The sequence below is a fragment of the Podarcis muralis genome, chromosome 3 (assembly GCF_964188315.1).
Source record: "Podarcis muralis chromosome 3, rPodMur119.hap1.1, whole genome shotgun sequence".
Classification (NCBI taxonomy): domain Eukaryota; kingdom Metazoa; phylum Chordata; class Lepidosauria; order Squamata; family Lacertidae; genus Podarcis; species Podarcis muralis.
Window position 1 is genome coordinate 32,168,350 of NC_135657.1, and position 12,192 is coordinate 32,180,541.

Consider the following 12,192-nt stretch of genomic DNA (forward strand, 5'->3'; position numbering starts at 1 on the left):
AAAGACGTGTGTGTTTTTGTGCAATGTAGAAGACGGCACACATGAGGTAGGGAGGAAGGAGATAAATATTCAAAATAAACCAATGCAAAGAAAAACAGTCGCCTTGACATTTATGATCTGTTGAATATAATCTGTGCCTTGCTTGTAGTCAATCAGTTGAGGAACTCAGCATTACAGACACATTTCAAGGTGAACTAGCGGGAGTTAGTGTGGCATTGCATATAGAGTGGTTTGGGAAGTTCAAATCTCTGCTTAAGTAGTGTTGAAGCTCACTGACTGATCTTGGCTCAGCCAGCCTCTCTCAACTTAGCTTATCTCACAGGGTTGTTGCAAGGCAAAAATGTGAAGGGCACAACCATGGATTGGATCCAGATTTTGCCCCCCATGAATGGAAGTGGTCCTGTTTTCTAAGAAAGTCTTCTGTTACAGTGGAGGCATCTTGCTGATGAGACAGGCAATTTTTGTTTCTCTCTCTCTCTACCCCCCCCCCCAGCAGCCCCCTATGCACCCAAAAATCTGCTTCGTGTGGTCTGAATATCCTTTGGAATAGTGTGGAAGGTGGTGCCTGGGGCAGTAGAGGGAAGGTAAAGGTAAGCAAAATTACCTCCCTCATTCTCTTCTATCCATGAGAATGTACTGAGCTTCTAGTGGTAAAATTTACTGGGATAAAAATCTAATTGAAAAAAATCAATCAATAACTATCAGGCAAAGCTTTCTATTTATGCTAAGTTAAATGTTTGTTCCCTTCAGACTAGCTCAGCGACAGTACCATTTCACAGACCATTACAAATTAGTATGTTGTGACATTTTCATACTTCCTCCTAGTGTCCAGGGTTTGGATGAAAAAGACATGAAATTTCAAGGAGCACTTGAAACCACAAAGAACGATGAAGGTATTTTTGATAATAAATGAAATGGAAACAAAAATTAAACAACAGTATTGGCTCCACTGTACTTATAAGCAACAGATTTCAACTTTAACATGTATTACTTACTCTAAAGATACAGGGAATATCTTTTCTATTTGCATGGATGACATCAGAAGCCAAGACAGAACTCACTGAGAATTCTTCATCCCTTTTTGAAAAACAACAATGCAAAAAAAATGTTTATCAGCAAACTGAAGTGCACTTCTTTTATAATTAACTTTTGAACAGTATCTATTCAAATTATAGTGGAAGTGCATATCAACACAAAGTGCTTTTTATCTTAAAAAGGTAGCCTCAAGTCATTTAGGAAGAGAATGACCACCAATTTCATTTCTTTTATTTTTATGTTATTTCTGTAGACTATTCTTTTCTAAGCAAACATGTGCTATCTGCTTTTTTTTTTTTTTTTTTTTTTTTGGTAGTCTAACATCATGGCACAATGAAAATATCAGATTCTATCTGTCTGACATTAACCCGGAAGTAACTGCAAGGGTGGCTGAGGTTTTGTCAATAGTGTCTCTTAGAGTAGCGAAGGGCACTATTTAGTGGGAAGAAACTCCAATGAAAATCCTCGTTCTTACATATTTTTGTATATATTTTTTAAAATTTTACATGTGGATGTTTTCTGATGGCCTATATTCGTAATGCCTAATAAAGGATTGGTGAAGAAGAAGAGTTATTTCTTAGACATGGAAGCTTCCATAGATTGAATTCTCTACAGTGTGAATTATAATTGGTAGCACTTGCAGTCTCTTACATTAAAAAGAAAAAAAAGACACTTCCTACCTCATATCAAGAACCTGACTCACTACCACACTGGGCTGGGATGCTTTTCCTTCTGCAATATCATAAAGGAAGAGCTTGAAGTCACAGACAACAGACAGTGCTCTTTGCCAGCCTTTCTTCACTCCAGCTGGTTTTGGGACCTGTAACAAAATTAATGGTACTGATATTCAAATGTAAAGAAAGAAATGTGAAAATAAATAAATCATTCCATTAATTAGTTATTAGAAATGCCCTGTATATTCTCAATGTATAACCAGCAGGTCATTCAAGAGCATGCCTGCATTGCAAAACCAAACGGGTTTAATTACTGTGGCTTTCCACAAGAAATTATATGAGGTTGCTGAGAATTCTTTGTTAGAGATCCTTTGCCCTTTCTCAGAACTGCAGCTTCTGCAGTTCCTTTGGGAAATACCACGGCAGTCAAATCGGAATAGGTTTGTAGCGTGCATCTTTTTACATGAGTCAAAAGTCTGAGGAAACCTCCACGCTTTCATTCAGAAGGGCAGGCCTCTTTGAAAACATGCCCTTACTGCAAGCTTATTTCAGCTCAGTCACATCACCTAGAAACCCAGGGAAAGTTACACCACGCTTTTTGCTGGTCGTGTGCCAAACTCTATTTTATAAAGGTTTGTTTTCTCTCTGTCAGGCCCCGCTCCTGAAAGCAGTCTGGAATAGGGTAAATTACACCAGCATAATCCACTCTTGTGTATATGGCCTCCTATAATTTGGATAGCTGCGGAAATGTTTAGTGCGCATTATACTTAGCTTGAAGTAATAATATGCAATAAAAATGTGGGGATGGTAAAGTTTAGAACAGAGTAGTTCTTTTCTTATTCACATACTCAGAAAAAAATATTATATAGAAAATGAAAAGCCAAGATGATCGTCATTCTAATATAAACCAAATTGTTTGATACTGCATTATAAATTATTGTAAGAAAACTACAATCAGACCATGGCATTCAGTGTTCCTATACTTACTCGGACATGGCCTTCATAAGCCGTTCCTATGCCTTTCTGTGGGTCAATACCCAAAGGACCCTTTGTCTGTTCAGGTGGAATTGGACACACCGCTGGTGCCTTGTCTGCACAGGTCACATGGCAAGAAAATCCACACACTGGGGGAAATATAGAATTCAATCAAAATATGCATTTCTCATTATTGAATATGTAACAGATTAATCTAGTAACGTATGAAAGTTATTAACATTTCTCATGTCAATGTTGCTAGTTACTTTTGCAATATCTGAGTTTGGATCAGTTCCAGAATTAAACAAAAACAAGTAAATATTCTTTTTCAAACTGGTCTGGACTGTTCTTGCATCCAAAAATTTAATAATCAACAGAATAATACAATGAAGTGATAATTTGCTAGATAAGATGGTAAGTCAATCTTACCTTCACAGGTACAGCCCTGCCTTATTAAGCCAACCATCAAAGATGTGCACTGATTGCATTTGGTAGGGGTATTAAAGGATTTCACTACAAACTGATGGGCCTTTGGCTGTGGAATAATGAAAACAGAAAAAGCTTAGATGACAGGTACTTTGCTCTCCAAAAATTACTCTTAAATACAAATGCTGTGTGTTAAATTAATGGTCTGGTTTGCTGTGCTGATAAAAACCAAGAGGTTTTTTTGTTTTTGTTTTTTGTTTAGTAATACAAATTCCAGACTGTTCCCATGTCTAAAACTAGCCAAAGCATTATTGATTACTGTTCAGAGAATAAAATTGGCAGTCTAAAGAAAGCTGACCCATGTCTCAGCAGTCATGTCAGCTGTCTCTTTGAAAGGGACACTATCAAAGTTAAAATCATAAATGTAAAGTACTATTAAACATCTGTGCATTAGCAAAAAGAAAAAAATAAATATTAAAGAAAACCCTCTTTTGTATAAGCAGATGAATATACAGAAATGAAACAGGTGAAAGAGTCATCCTTTGTTTAAAGGTACTGATGTTTATTTATTTTCTGTTAAGAGACAGACAGCTGTGCAATCTCAATGGTCAAATATCTAAGGTAAGACTGCACAGAACCAAAATTGTGAAATTTTGCTTCCCTTAGCTATGAAGACCATTTGGTGATAAATAAACACACTTTTCTCATCACATTAAAGTGATGATATCTGTGTTGTGAACCAGATGATTCATAAACATCCCCAGGAAACTACATGGGAAGGGCTTCAATGTTGCACTTCTGAATGATTGTTACAATGATTATGATTAATAACAATAATACTGCTGTTAACTGTTGCAAGAATTTCTTATGGTACCTTTGGCACAGAGAGTCCTGAACCAATATATGGTGACCTCATGGTTGGTGTGTGAACCGGACGCAGAGGATGATCTGAAACCTGAACATATATGTTGAGGATTACTTAAGGTGAAAAAAGCACACCATTAAAAGGCCTTTCACAAACATAAACTTCAGCAAAAAGAGCACAAGAACTAAAGGAGGCAAATAAATGAATGATTGTACAAGTAACATGCTCATCACCTTGCTACCTAGCAAAATATTTAAACATCTTTTAAGTTCTCCTTTACAACCTTGAGGATAGCTATGCTGACAAGTGACAAATGCATTTTACTTAATGATGTGTTTCAATGGATAAACTCCCAATGCTCAGTGATTTAGCAAAGATAATTCACAAATGTAAAACTTTCACCTTACAGCAACAACAAAAATGTATAATCTTTCTTTCCTTTGGTTTTGTAAATCAATAACATGAATTCCAGTATGCTAGCTTCCTATGATTTGGGACAGCTGTGTTATTTTGCATCCATAAAGCAATTTTGGGAATTATTCTTTTGGATACACACCAGTAAAAAGTGTCTCATTTTATCAGAATATGACATCTGTGAAGCATGTGGTTTGTTAGAGGTCAATGCAGGGAGATGGATATTCTAAGGAAATGCCCCCCCCCCCTAAGCTAACATGCTACTGATTAAATGATGTAGAACACCTCTGCATCAATAGTGAATTCATAGTTGTACCAGAAATGTAACTGCTAACTACCAAAAAATGAAGGCCAGTTGCATTGCAAAAAATCTACCTAAAGCATCTTGACGCAAATGCCCTTGTAGGAGTGGCAGAAGAGTTTAGCAAAGTGTGACTAATGATAATGGCTTTTGAAAAGAAAAAGATTATGTGTGGGGAAGATGAAGTTTTTTGCAGCATATTTCAGCTAATGAGTGGGATAGCTGAGGCACTAATGCTTTTTATAAACTGGTTAAGCAATCTTAATGGTAGTTTGACAGCATCCGATCAGTTTGTAACAAAAGGGGGATTATGGCTGCATTGGTATGGACACTTACCTGGGAGTAAGTTCCACTGAACTTCTCTATAACCATGCTTAAGTTTGCAGTTAAGAATAGGGGAAAAAACCTGCACCCCTAATTTCAGGGGCTGTGTTGGTATGGCCATGTTGTTGGACTCCCAACTCCCATCTGCTCCAGCCAGCATAGCCAATGTTCAGGGATGATAGGAGCTGAAGTTCAACAACATTTGGAAGGACACGCCTTAGCAGTCCCTCCCTTATTTGAAAGGCTTAGTGGCATTTGAAAGTCAAAAAATGCAAGGAAGAATGATTTTTTATTTTTTGGAATAGCAAGAGTATCTGTCAGTTGCAGAGATGTTGTATGAACATTAAAAGCCCAAGTAATTTCAACCAAAATAGAAACTTAGTCCTGGAATATAAGGCTAATAAACAGCCACTTTGGCTCATGGAAGGGGTTTGAGCAACCCACAATTTTTTCCCTTTCCTTTTAAACCTGACGCCATCTCCATGCAACTATGCTGTATCATGAATTCTTTCCAAAACGTCTATAAGTTTCAAAAACACTTTTGCCACCCAGCATAGGAGTCTGCTTATGGTTATAAAACCCCCACAGGCCTTTGGATCCTGGCCTAAGTGTAGAACATGGTTGTAGGTTTCCAGAGGAACAATGTAATATAATGGGTTCAGATGGGACCCAAAAGGAACATCCCAAGAAAATATTGCAAAGATTATTTGGCAAGGTTCAGCAGCCCAGAAAAAAAGGAAGCAGCAGCAAATAGATGCAAAATGAACAAAGCAGCACTCAATCCTAGGTGCAGTTGAATATCTGAAAGGAAGCAGCAAGAGCACTCACCTTACCAAACCTTGCTGGTACCATTTCCCACTTGCTACTTGCTTTCTTAGGGCAATTTCACACATGATTAAGATGGCTACAAACCCAAGTTTGCCAGGAAGTGTATATTCAACAGGGATCCAGATCACAGCCTAATTATTGTGTTTTGTACAATGTACAGTGGTACCTTGGTTTACAAACTTAATCTGTTCCGGAAGTCTGTTCTTAAACTGAAACCGTTCTTAAACTGAGGTGTGCTTTCCCTAATGAGGCCTCCCGCCACCGGTGCCCTTCCACCATTCGGCTTCCATTCTTAGACCAAGGTAGAGTTTGCAAACCGGGACACTACTTCCGGTTTTGCAGAGTTCGTAAACCGAATAGTTCATAAACAGGGCTGTTCTTAAACCGAGGTACCACTGTAGAAGTGTGTGCTGCATTCTTTTTACCTTTACAGGTACAGCATCCCACATCTAAACAACTGCATGTCAACTGGTCCTTGGATGTAGTTTTTAAGTCTAATTTAAATCAAACACTATTCAGGGCTATTTTGCCTCCTAATTCATTCCGAACCTATCTAACACTGTGGTGTGGGACAGACGAATCTTAAGCAAATGAGAGAGTACCTCAATTGGTTCAATGTCACTAGCTGTGGAAGGGGACCTAGATCTTGAATGAAGGTGACACTTGATATCTTCATCCCGCGAAGGCGTATTAGATAAGGTAAAATTTTCAACAGAATCAATCTAGAGAAACAACCAAGGAAAAGAAACAAGCAAAAGGAAGGGAAGAGGGAGGGGAAGAAAATTAAAAGCCACTTTTTTATTATGCACTAATTTTCTCAAAAACATAGAAATGCAAATTGGGGAGCAAAAATTTTAAAAGAAATAAATAATAATTTGCCACTCAATTTGTAAATGTTTGCGCTAGGTTACCTGCCTGCAATGGCAGCATAACATCAGTTTATCTGGCTTGTGCAGGGATCAGTAAAGTCCACTCTAAGAATTTATTTGTTGGCAGTTGGATAGGATAATCAATTTACATAAAGCCTATAATAATGCTTGTGAGTAACTGAGACTGCCTTATTCTTTAATTTAAAACCCCTGAACTTTGGGTTCTTTTATGAATTGCAATGGATAGCAAAAAAATATATTAAGGTGCTTGCCCACTGTTAATTTAAATCTTGATCATTAAGGAACCATACCAATGAATTAAGCATAACAATACATTGTGATGATTATCAACAAGAAATTGCCCATCATGACATATGAAAGTATTTTGTACAAGCATACTATAACCGCTGAGTTATACGTTTTTGTTTGATTTGTAGTAGTCTGAAGTTTTGAATGCTAAGCAAAAGAGGCTAGAATATATTTTGCCTAATAAAAGAATCTCATAAAGGGTGAATATCAGAAGCAAAATAATAGAAAAAGATTCTGTTCTGCAGTGATGCCTTGATCTACATTTTCTAATTTCAATTTTTTTGGTTACTGTAATTAGAAATTGTTTGATGGTTTAGGTGTTATGCAATATTTGATTTCATCTTGTTCTGTCCATATTCATGTTAAAGATTATATTAAACACAATGGGCTAAGTCTACATATTTTCTTACACTGCCATACTAGACATGGGTTTGCTTCCTTGAAAATATATTTGAGGGAAGACAGTTTTAATTAAAAATCTAATTCCTTTATTTAGTTATCATATGGGACGCGGGTGGCGCTGTGGTCTTAACCAACAGAACCTAGGGCTTCCCGATCAGAAGGTCGGTGGTTCAACTCCTTGTGAGGGGGTGAGCTTCCGTTGCTCGGTCCCTGCTCCTGCCAACCTAGCAGTTCGAAAGCACGTAAAGTACAAGTAGATAAATAGGTAACGCTGAGGCGGGAAGGTAAATGGCGTTTCTGTGCCTTGCTCTGGTTCGCCAGAAGCGGCTTAGTCATGCTGGCCACATGACCCAGAAAAACTGTCTGCAGACAAACGCCGGCTCCCTCAGCCTATGGAGCAAGATGAGCACGCAACCCCAGAGTTGTCCGTGACTCGGCCTAATGGTCAGGGGTACCTTTACCTTTACAACTTTCTCATTACTTACCAGCTCCCCCAACCTGCCCTGCCACCCCTCTCCCCATAGCATAGAGGTCAGTCCAAATATTACATTTTTCTGCAAAAATAATCTAGTTGCTTCAAATAAACCATCAATTGCCATTTTGGAAAACCCAACATCTTAGAATATTTTTATTTGTAATGCAATTCACTATTGTGTTTTACAAAACTGTTGGGAGATTGTGTTGTCCCAGAGAGCACAAAAATTAAACTATTTTAATTACTACAGAGGACACATCTGGGCTGTATATTATTATTATTATTATTATTATTATTATTATTATTATTATTATTATTATTATTATTATTATTATTTATACCCTCCCCAGCCACTCTGCGTAGCTTCCAACAAAATATTAAAAAACAATAGTGTGTCAAACGTTAAAAGCTTCCCTACACATTTGCCCCTTAAAAGGTATTAGTAGATAACAGCTGCATGGGCAATCTTAATGTCTGGTTTGCCTTTTCTTTTCTTTTTTTACATGTGTTTACACTGGGCAAAGCAGAAACTGTGACAAAAACCGCTTTTAAGAAAGATGGGAACTACAAGTTGAGAATACTATAAGCACCCAAATGCTAAACAATACGCCAGCTTGCTACATATAAACTGTTTCAAGCAGTGCAGCAATCAGCGGCAGAAATTATTTTCTATGCTCAGCATTTTAAAAAAAAATGCACTCCTCTCTGAATATCAGGAATTCTATTTTCTTTAGTTGATATATATAGATTACTGTACTAAAGAAGGCTTTATTTCTACATTTTTTGAAAATATTGCTTGTAAATACTGGACATCTATTGGAGGAATTGTTGAAGCTCTTCCCATCTCCTCTGAGGGCTGTGCCTGACACTGTTCCCAGGGAAGCTTGTTGCATACATGCTTTGGCAAAGCCTCACAATACCACATGCCTTATCTATGTGTCAGCATGGAGGAAATATAATCAGAGGATTTGCACATATCTAAGCCCCCCGCTCCAAAATTGGTGCTTTCCTTCAATACTCCTCCCAAATAAGGGACAAGGGAAATGCAAAAGACTGGTTTGCACATGCTGCTTGCACCTTCTATGTACCTTGTTTAAATAACCAGAGCTTTCAACACAGTCCAGAAAGTACCATTACACTCATAGATCTAGTAATTAGCCGTCAGCTATTCATGCACTGTTATACCCTAATCTGAGAGCAAAAGGCTACTGGGTGAAGAAGTCCCTCATCAAAGAGGGACCTTATGTAGGTGTGTGCAGTGTCCTGTACTGAGAACACACACTGCCTATCCAATTATCAGTTTTCTCAAGTTGCATAGTGCTCGTCACTTATTTGAATAATAGAATTGTAGAGTGGAAAGGGATCCAAAGGGCCCTCTAGCACGCACGCACACACTGCGCAATGCAGGAATGTTAGGTTGTGTGAATTGGCTTCTAGACTAGGTCACGGTTGTGTTTTTTCTGCCCAATAAACAGACAACTAGAACTGAAAACACCATTAGTATCCTTGACAATAAGCTGGGCAAGGCACCATTCTGCTTGCTCTCAGGTAGTGCCCATTGTGTTTAGGACAGAATCACAGCAATCGTAAGGATAACTGAAACTGATTACTGATTTTAAGTTCAGTGTCTCCTTATTAAAAAAATAAATCAAATTAATCTACCACGACAAAAACTTCCGTATTATCTTGTCTTGCTACCGGTATTTCCTACAGGAAGCAGGGCAGACGAAGAAGTGGGTTTTAATTCTGTTTATAATCATGCACTGCAACCTAATTAGTTTTAACGACTCCAGTTCGCCGTCATCTTTTGTTTCTGTGACATTCGAGTGCCAAGAGTGCAACATTCAAAACGAAAACGCCACACACATTCTCCAGAACTTTTACTTAAACAGTATTGAATGCAATGAAAGTATAGGAGCAGCAGTAGCACAAGACAAGCAGCAGGATAAATATGCAAGGCATAAACAGCATCGACAAAAATGGTCTACATTAAACAAAGGAAAAAGCATGTGCATCATAGGCAAAACTAAAAGGCCACACACAGCAAGACATCCTCTTACACGTCTGCCTTTGTGAGCTGGAATACAGGAAGGAGAGCGCTTTAACAGAGAAAGGAGGAGACTGTTAACAGAACGAAACAGAAAGGCACATAATCCAGATCCAAATTTCTATCACAAGACACATACAGTAATATGTACAATACTTTGAATTGTGAGGACAGAGACATGTAATAGGGAATTCTTTTTCAAAAGGAAACCAAAAGAACTAAATACAGGAGAACAATTTTTCAAACTTGCATGTTCATAACAGCCACTTCTCTCACAACTATTTTAAGGGCCAAACTAAACAGAAAGTTAGTTAAATGTATCTTTGTATTTAACATGTTTTTTTTATAAAAAAAAGGTGAATAACATCAGCTGGGGAAGAGTGATAATTATCAGGTTTTTATCAGGCAGAGAGAGGCAATTTAACCCCCTTCCTCTGTGATGCAATTCCTCTCCACTACTGTCATCGGGAGAACTTCTCCCCAAAGCAAATCATGATTTTCATGTGAGCGCCAAAAGAGTTCTGCTTACAATGCAGATACGAACCTTTCCTAATAAGTGCTCAAATCCTTAGAAATGCTCAAAGTCTTTCAACTCAGACTGACAAAAAGGTCATTCAGCATAGGCTTGAATAATTTGTGACCTGCTAAATTAACTATACATTATGGCTTGCTATGTCTTGGCAATCCCACAGTTTTGCAATTTAAGGCCTTCCAGGTTTACTCAGTGGCCAGCGATGTATAGCTGAATAGGTTACATTTGGCAGCTGTGTAGGCTTGACCTAGATGCTATATAGAAAGTTCATTGTGGCAAGACTACATCCGCAAGGCTATAGAAATGACTGAGCATGATCTGACTCCACGTGAGAAGAAATCATTTCAGGAACACCAGGAATACTGTTACTTACCAGTAATGAAAGTGTTTCGACACATGACTGTATATTTACATTTAGGGGTCCCCTAAGCCAAGTGTGTAAATGATAAGGCTGCCAGCATACAAACTACTCTGCCCCTTCTCTCCCCCCCCCCCAAATGTGCCATAAGGAAGGAAAGAAGGCTCTGGTAATACTTCAGTTCCTTCCAACTTCTTTGCTAAGCTTTCATTTTAACTTGATCAAGAAGGAAAGATGGATACACAAGGATGTATGCAATTACTGGGAAACAGCTCTGCGTTCCTCAGGTGATGCTCCTCACCTGTGGAAGACAAGGCAGCAATTCTTTGCAAAGAAGAGTAATATGGGGAACTAACTGAAAACTGAACCATAAAAAACATTTAAACATTTCAATGGTCTAATGATAAAAATAAAATAAAAGAATCTTTTTTCCAAGTATTATATTGCTACCGAGAGTCAGGATGGTGTAGGGCAGGAGAGTCAGAGGTTAAAATTCCTGTTAAGCCATGAAGCTAATAGTCATGGCCCACTCTGAGGACCATGGTGAGGACCATGAGTGCAAGGAAGGGGCCATGAATCAGAGCTCTCCCACTCAAGGCCCCAACTTGGAGCTGGGCCCTTCTGATGAAAATCTTCCTCAAAGTTTTGCAGGCTCCCTCCACCTTGGCTCAGAGGGAGGAGGCAGGACCACTGAATACCACCCTTCAATGGTGGTAGAGAGAGGGAGCACCATGGCACAGTCTGAGGTTTCAAAGAAGGAGGAAATGCAGACCCCTGTCTCAAAAGAAGCAGACCCAGCCCCCCAGAAGGTGCATTTTCAAATCAGGTGGATTTATGAACTTTGCTTTCAACAGGTTTTTTTTTAAAAAAACAACAACCAGAGAGGGCATTTAGAACATATTTTTAAAATCCTATAATAGAGGGCAACTTAACTGAATCTGCTACCCTTGTTAATAGAATCATATTGGAGTGGTTGGGGCAAAGTGAAGACAGCCACTGTTAAAAATTAGCACTGCTTAAAAATGTTAAGGATAATCTGGCAGTTTTACGATAGGAGCATAAACTTTGTAATATGATCATAAACCTACTGATGGTTGAGAAACATTTTACTTTTCTTGCCCTACTATTCTTTCTTATAGAACATGATGGGAAGCATCTTAAATTTATAAAAATCTATGCTAGTTCAAATTTCCCTTTCTAATGAGGGGATCTCAGCTCAAGACACCCCAGGACTCTTCTATTAATGTAACTTTCATTCCAAGGACAGTCTTCAATGATTACTGCACACCTTCCTAGCCTCCTTTTTTTCTTCTTAAATGAATTTGACCTTACTGTATCCAAAGTATGAAATCAGCAGT

At 38.3% G+C, this 12,192-nt stretch overlaps 1 protein-coding gene across 7 annotated transcripts in view; it reads right to left on the bottom strand.

The window, feature by feature from the left end:
• Positions 1–12,192, bottom strand: part of CDC42BPA (CDC42 binding protein kinase alpha) — a 149,630-nt gene that overhangs the window by 24,993 nt on the left and 112,445 nt on the right. For 3 of the 7 annotated variants that reach the window (XM_077925626.1, XM_077925625.1, XM_077925628.1), the window contains 7 exons: positions 9,958–9,996; positions 6,445–6,564; positions 3,985–4,065; positions 3,114–3,219; positions 2,697–2,833; positions 1,716–1,855; positions 996–1,077 (listed from right to left, as the gene is read on the bottom strand). In XM_077925626.1, coding sequence (XP_077781752.1) covers positions 996–1,077; positions 1,716–1,855; positions 2,697–2,833; positions 3,114–3,219; positions 3,985–4,065; positions 6,445–6,564; positions 9,958–9,996 — 705 coding nt within the window. The remainder of the gene's footprint in view (positions 1–995; positions 1,078–1,715; positions 1,856–2,696; positions 2,834–3,113; positions 3,220–3,984; positions 4,066–6,444; positions 6,565–9,957; positions 9,997–12,192) is intronic. The other 4 variants (XM_028724492.2, XM_028724490.2, XM_077925627.1 and 1 more) reach the window with 2 other exon arrangements.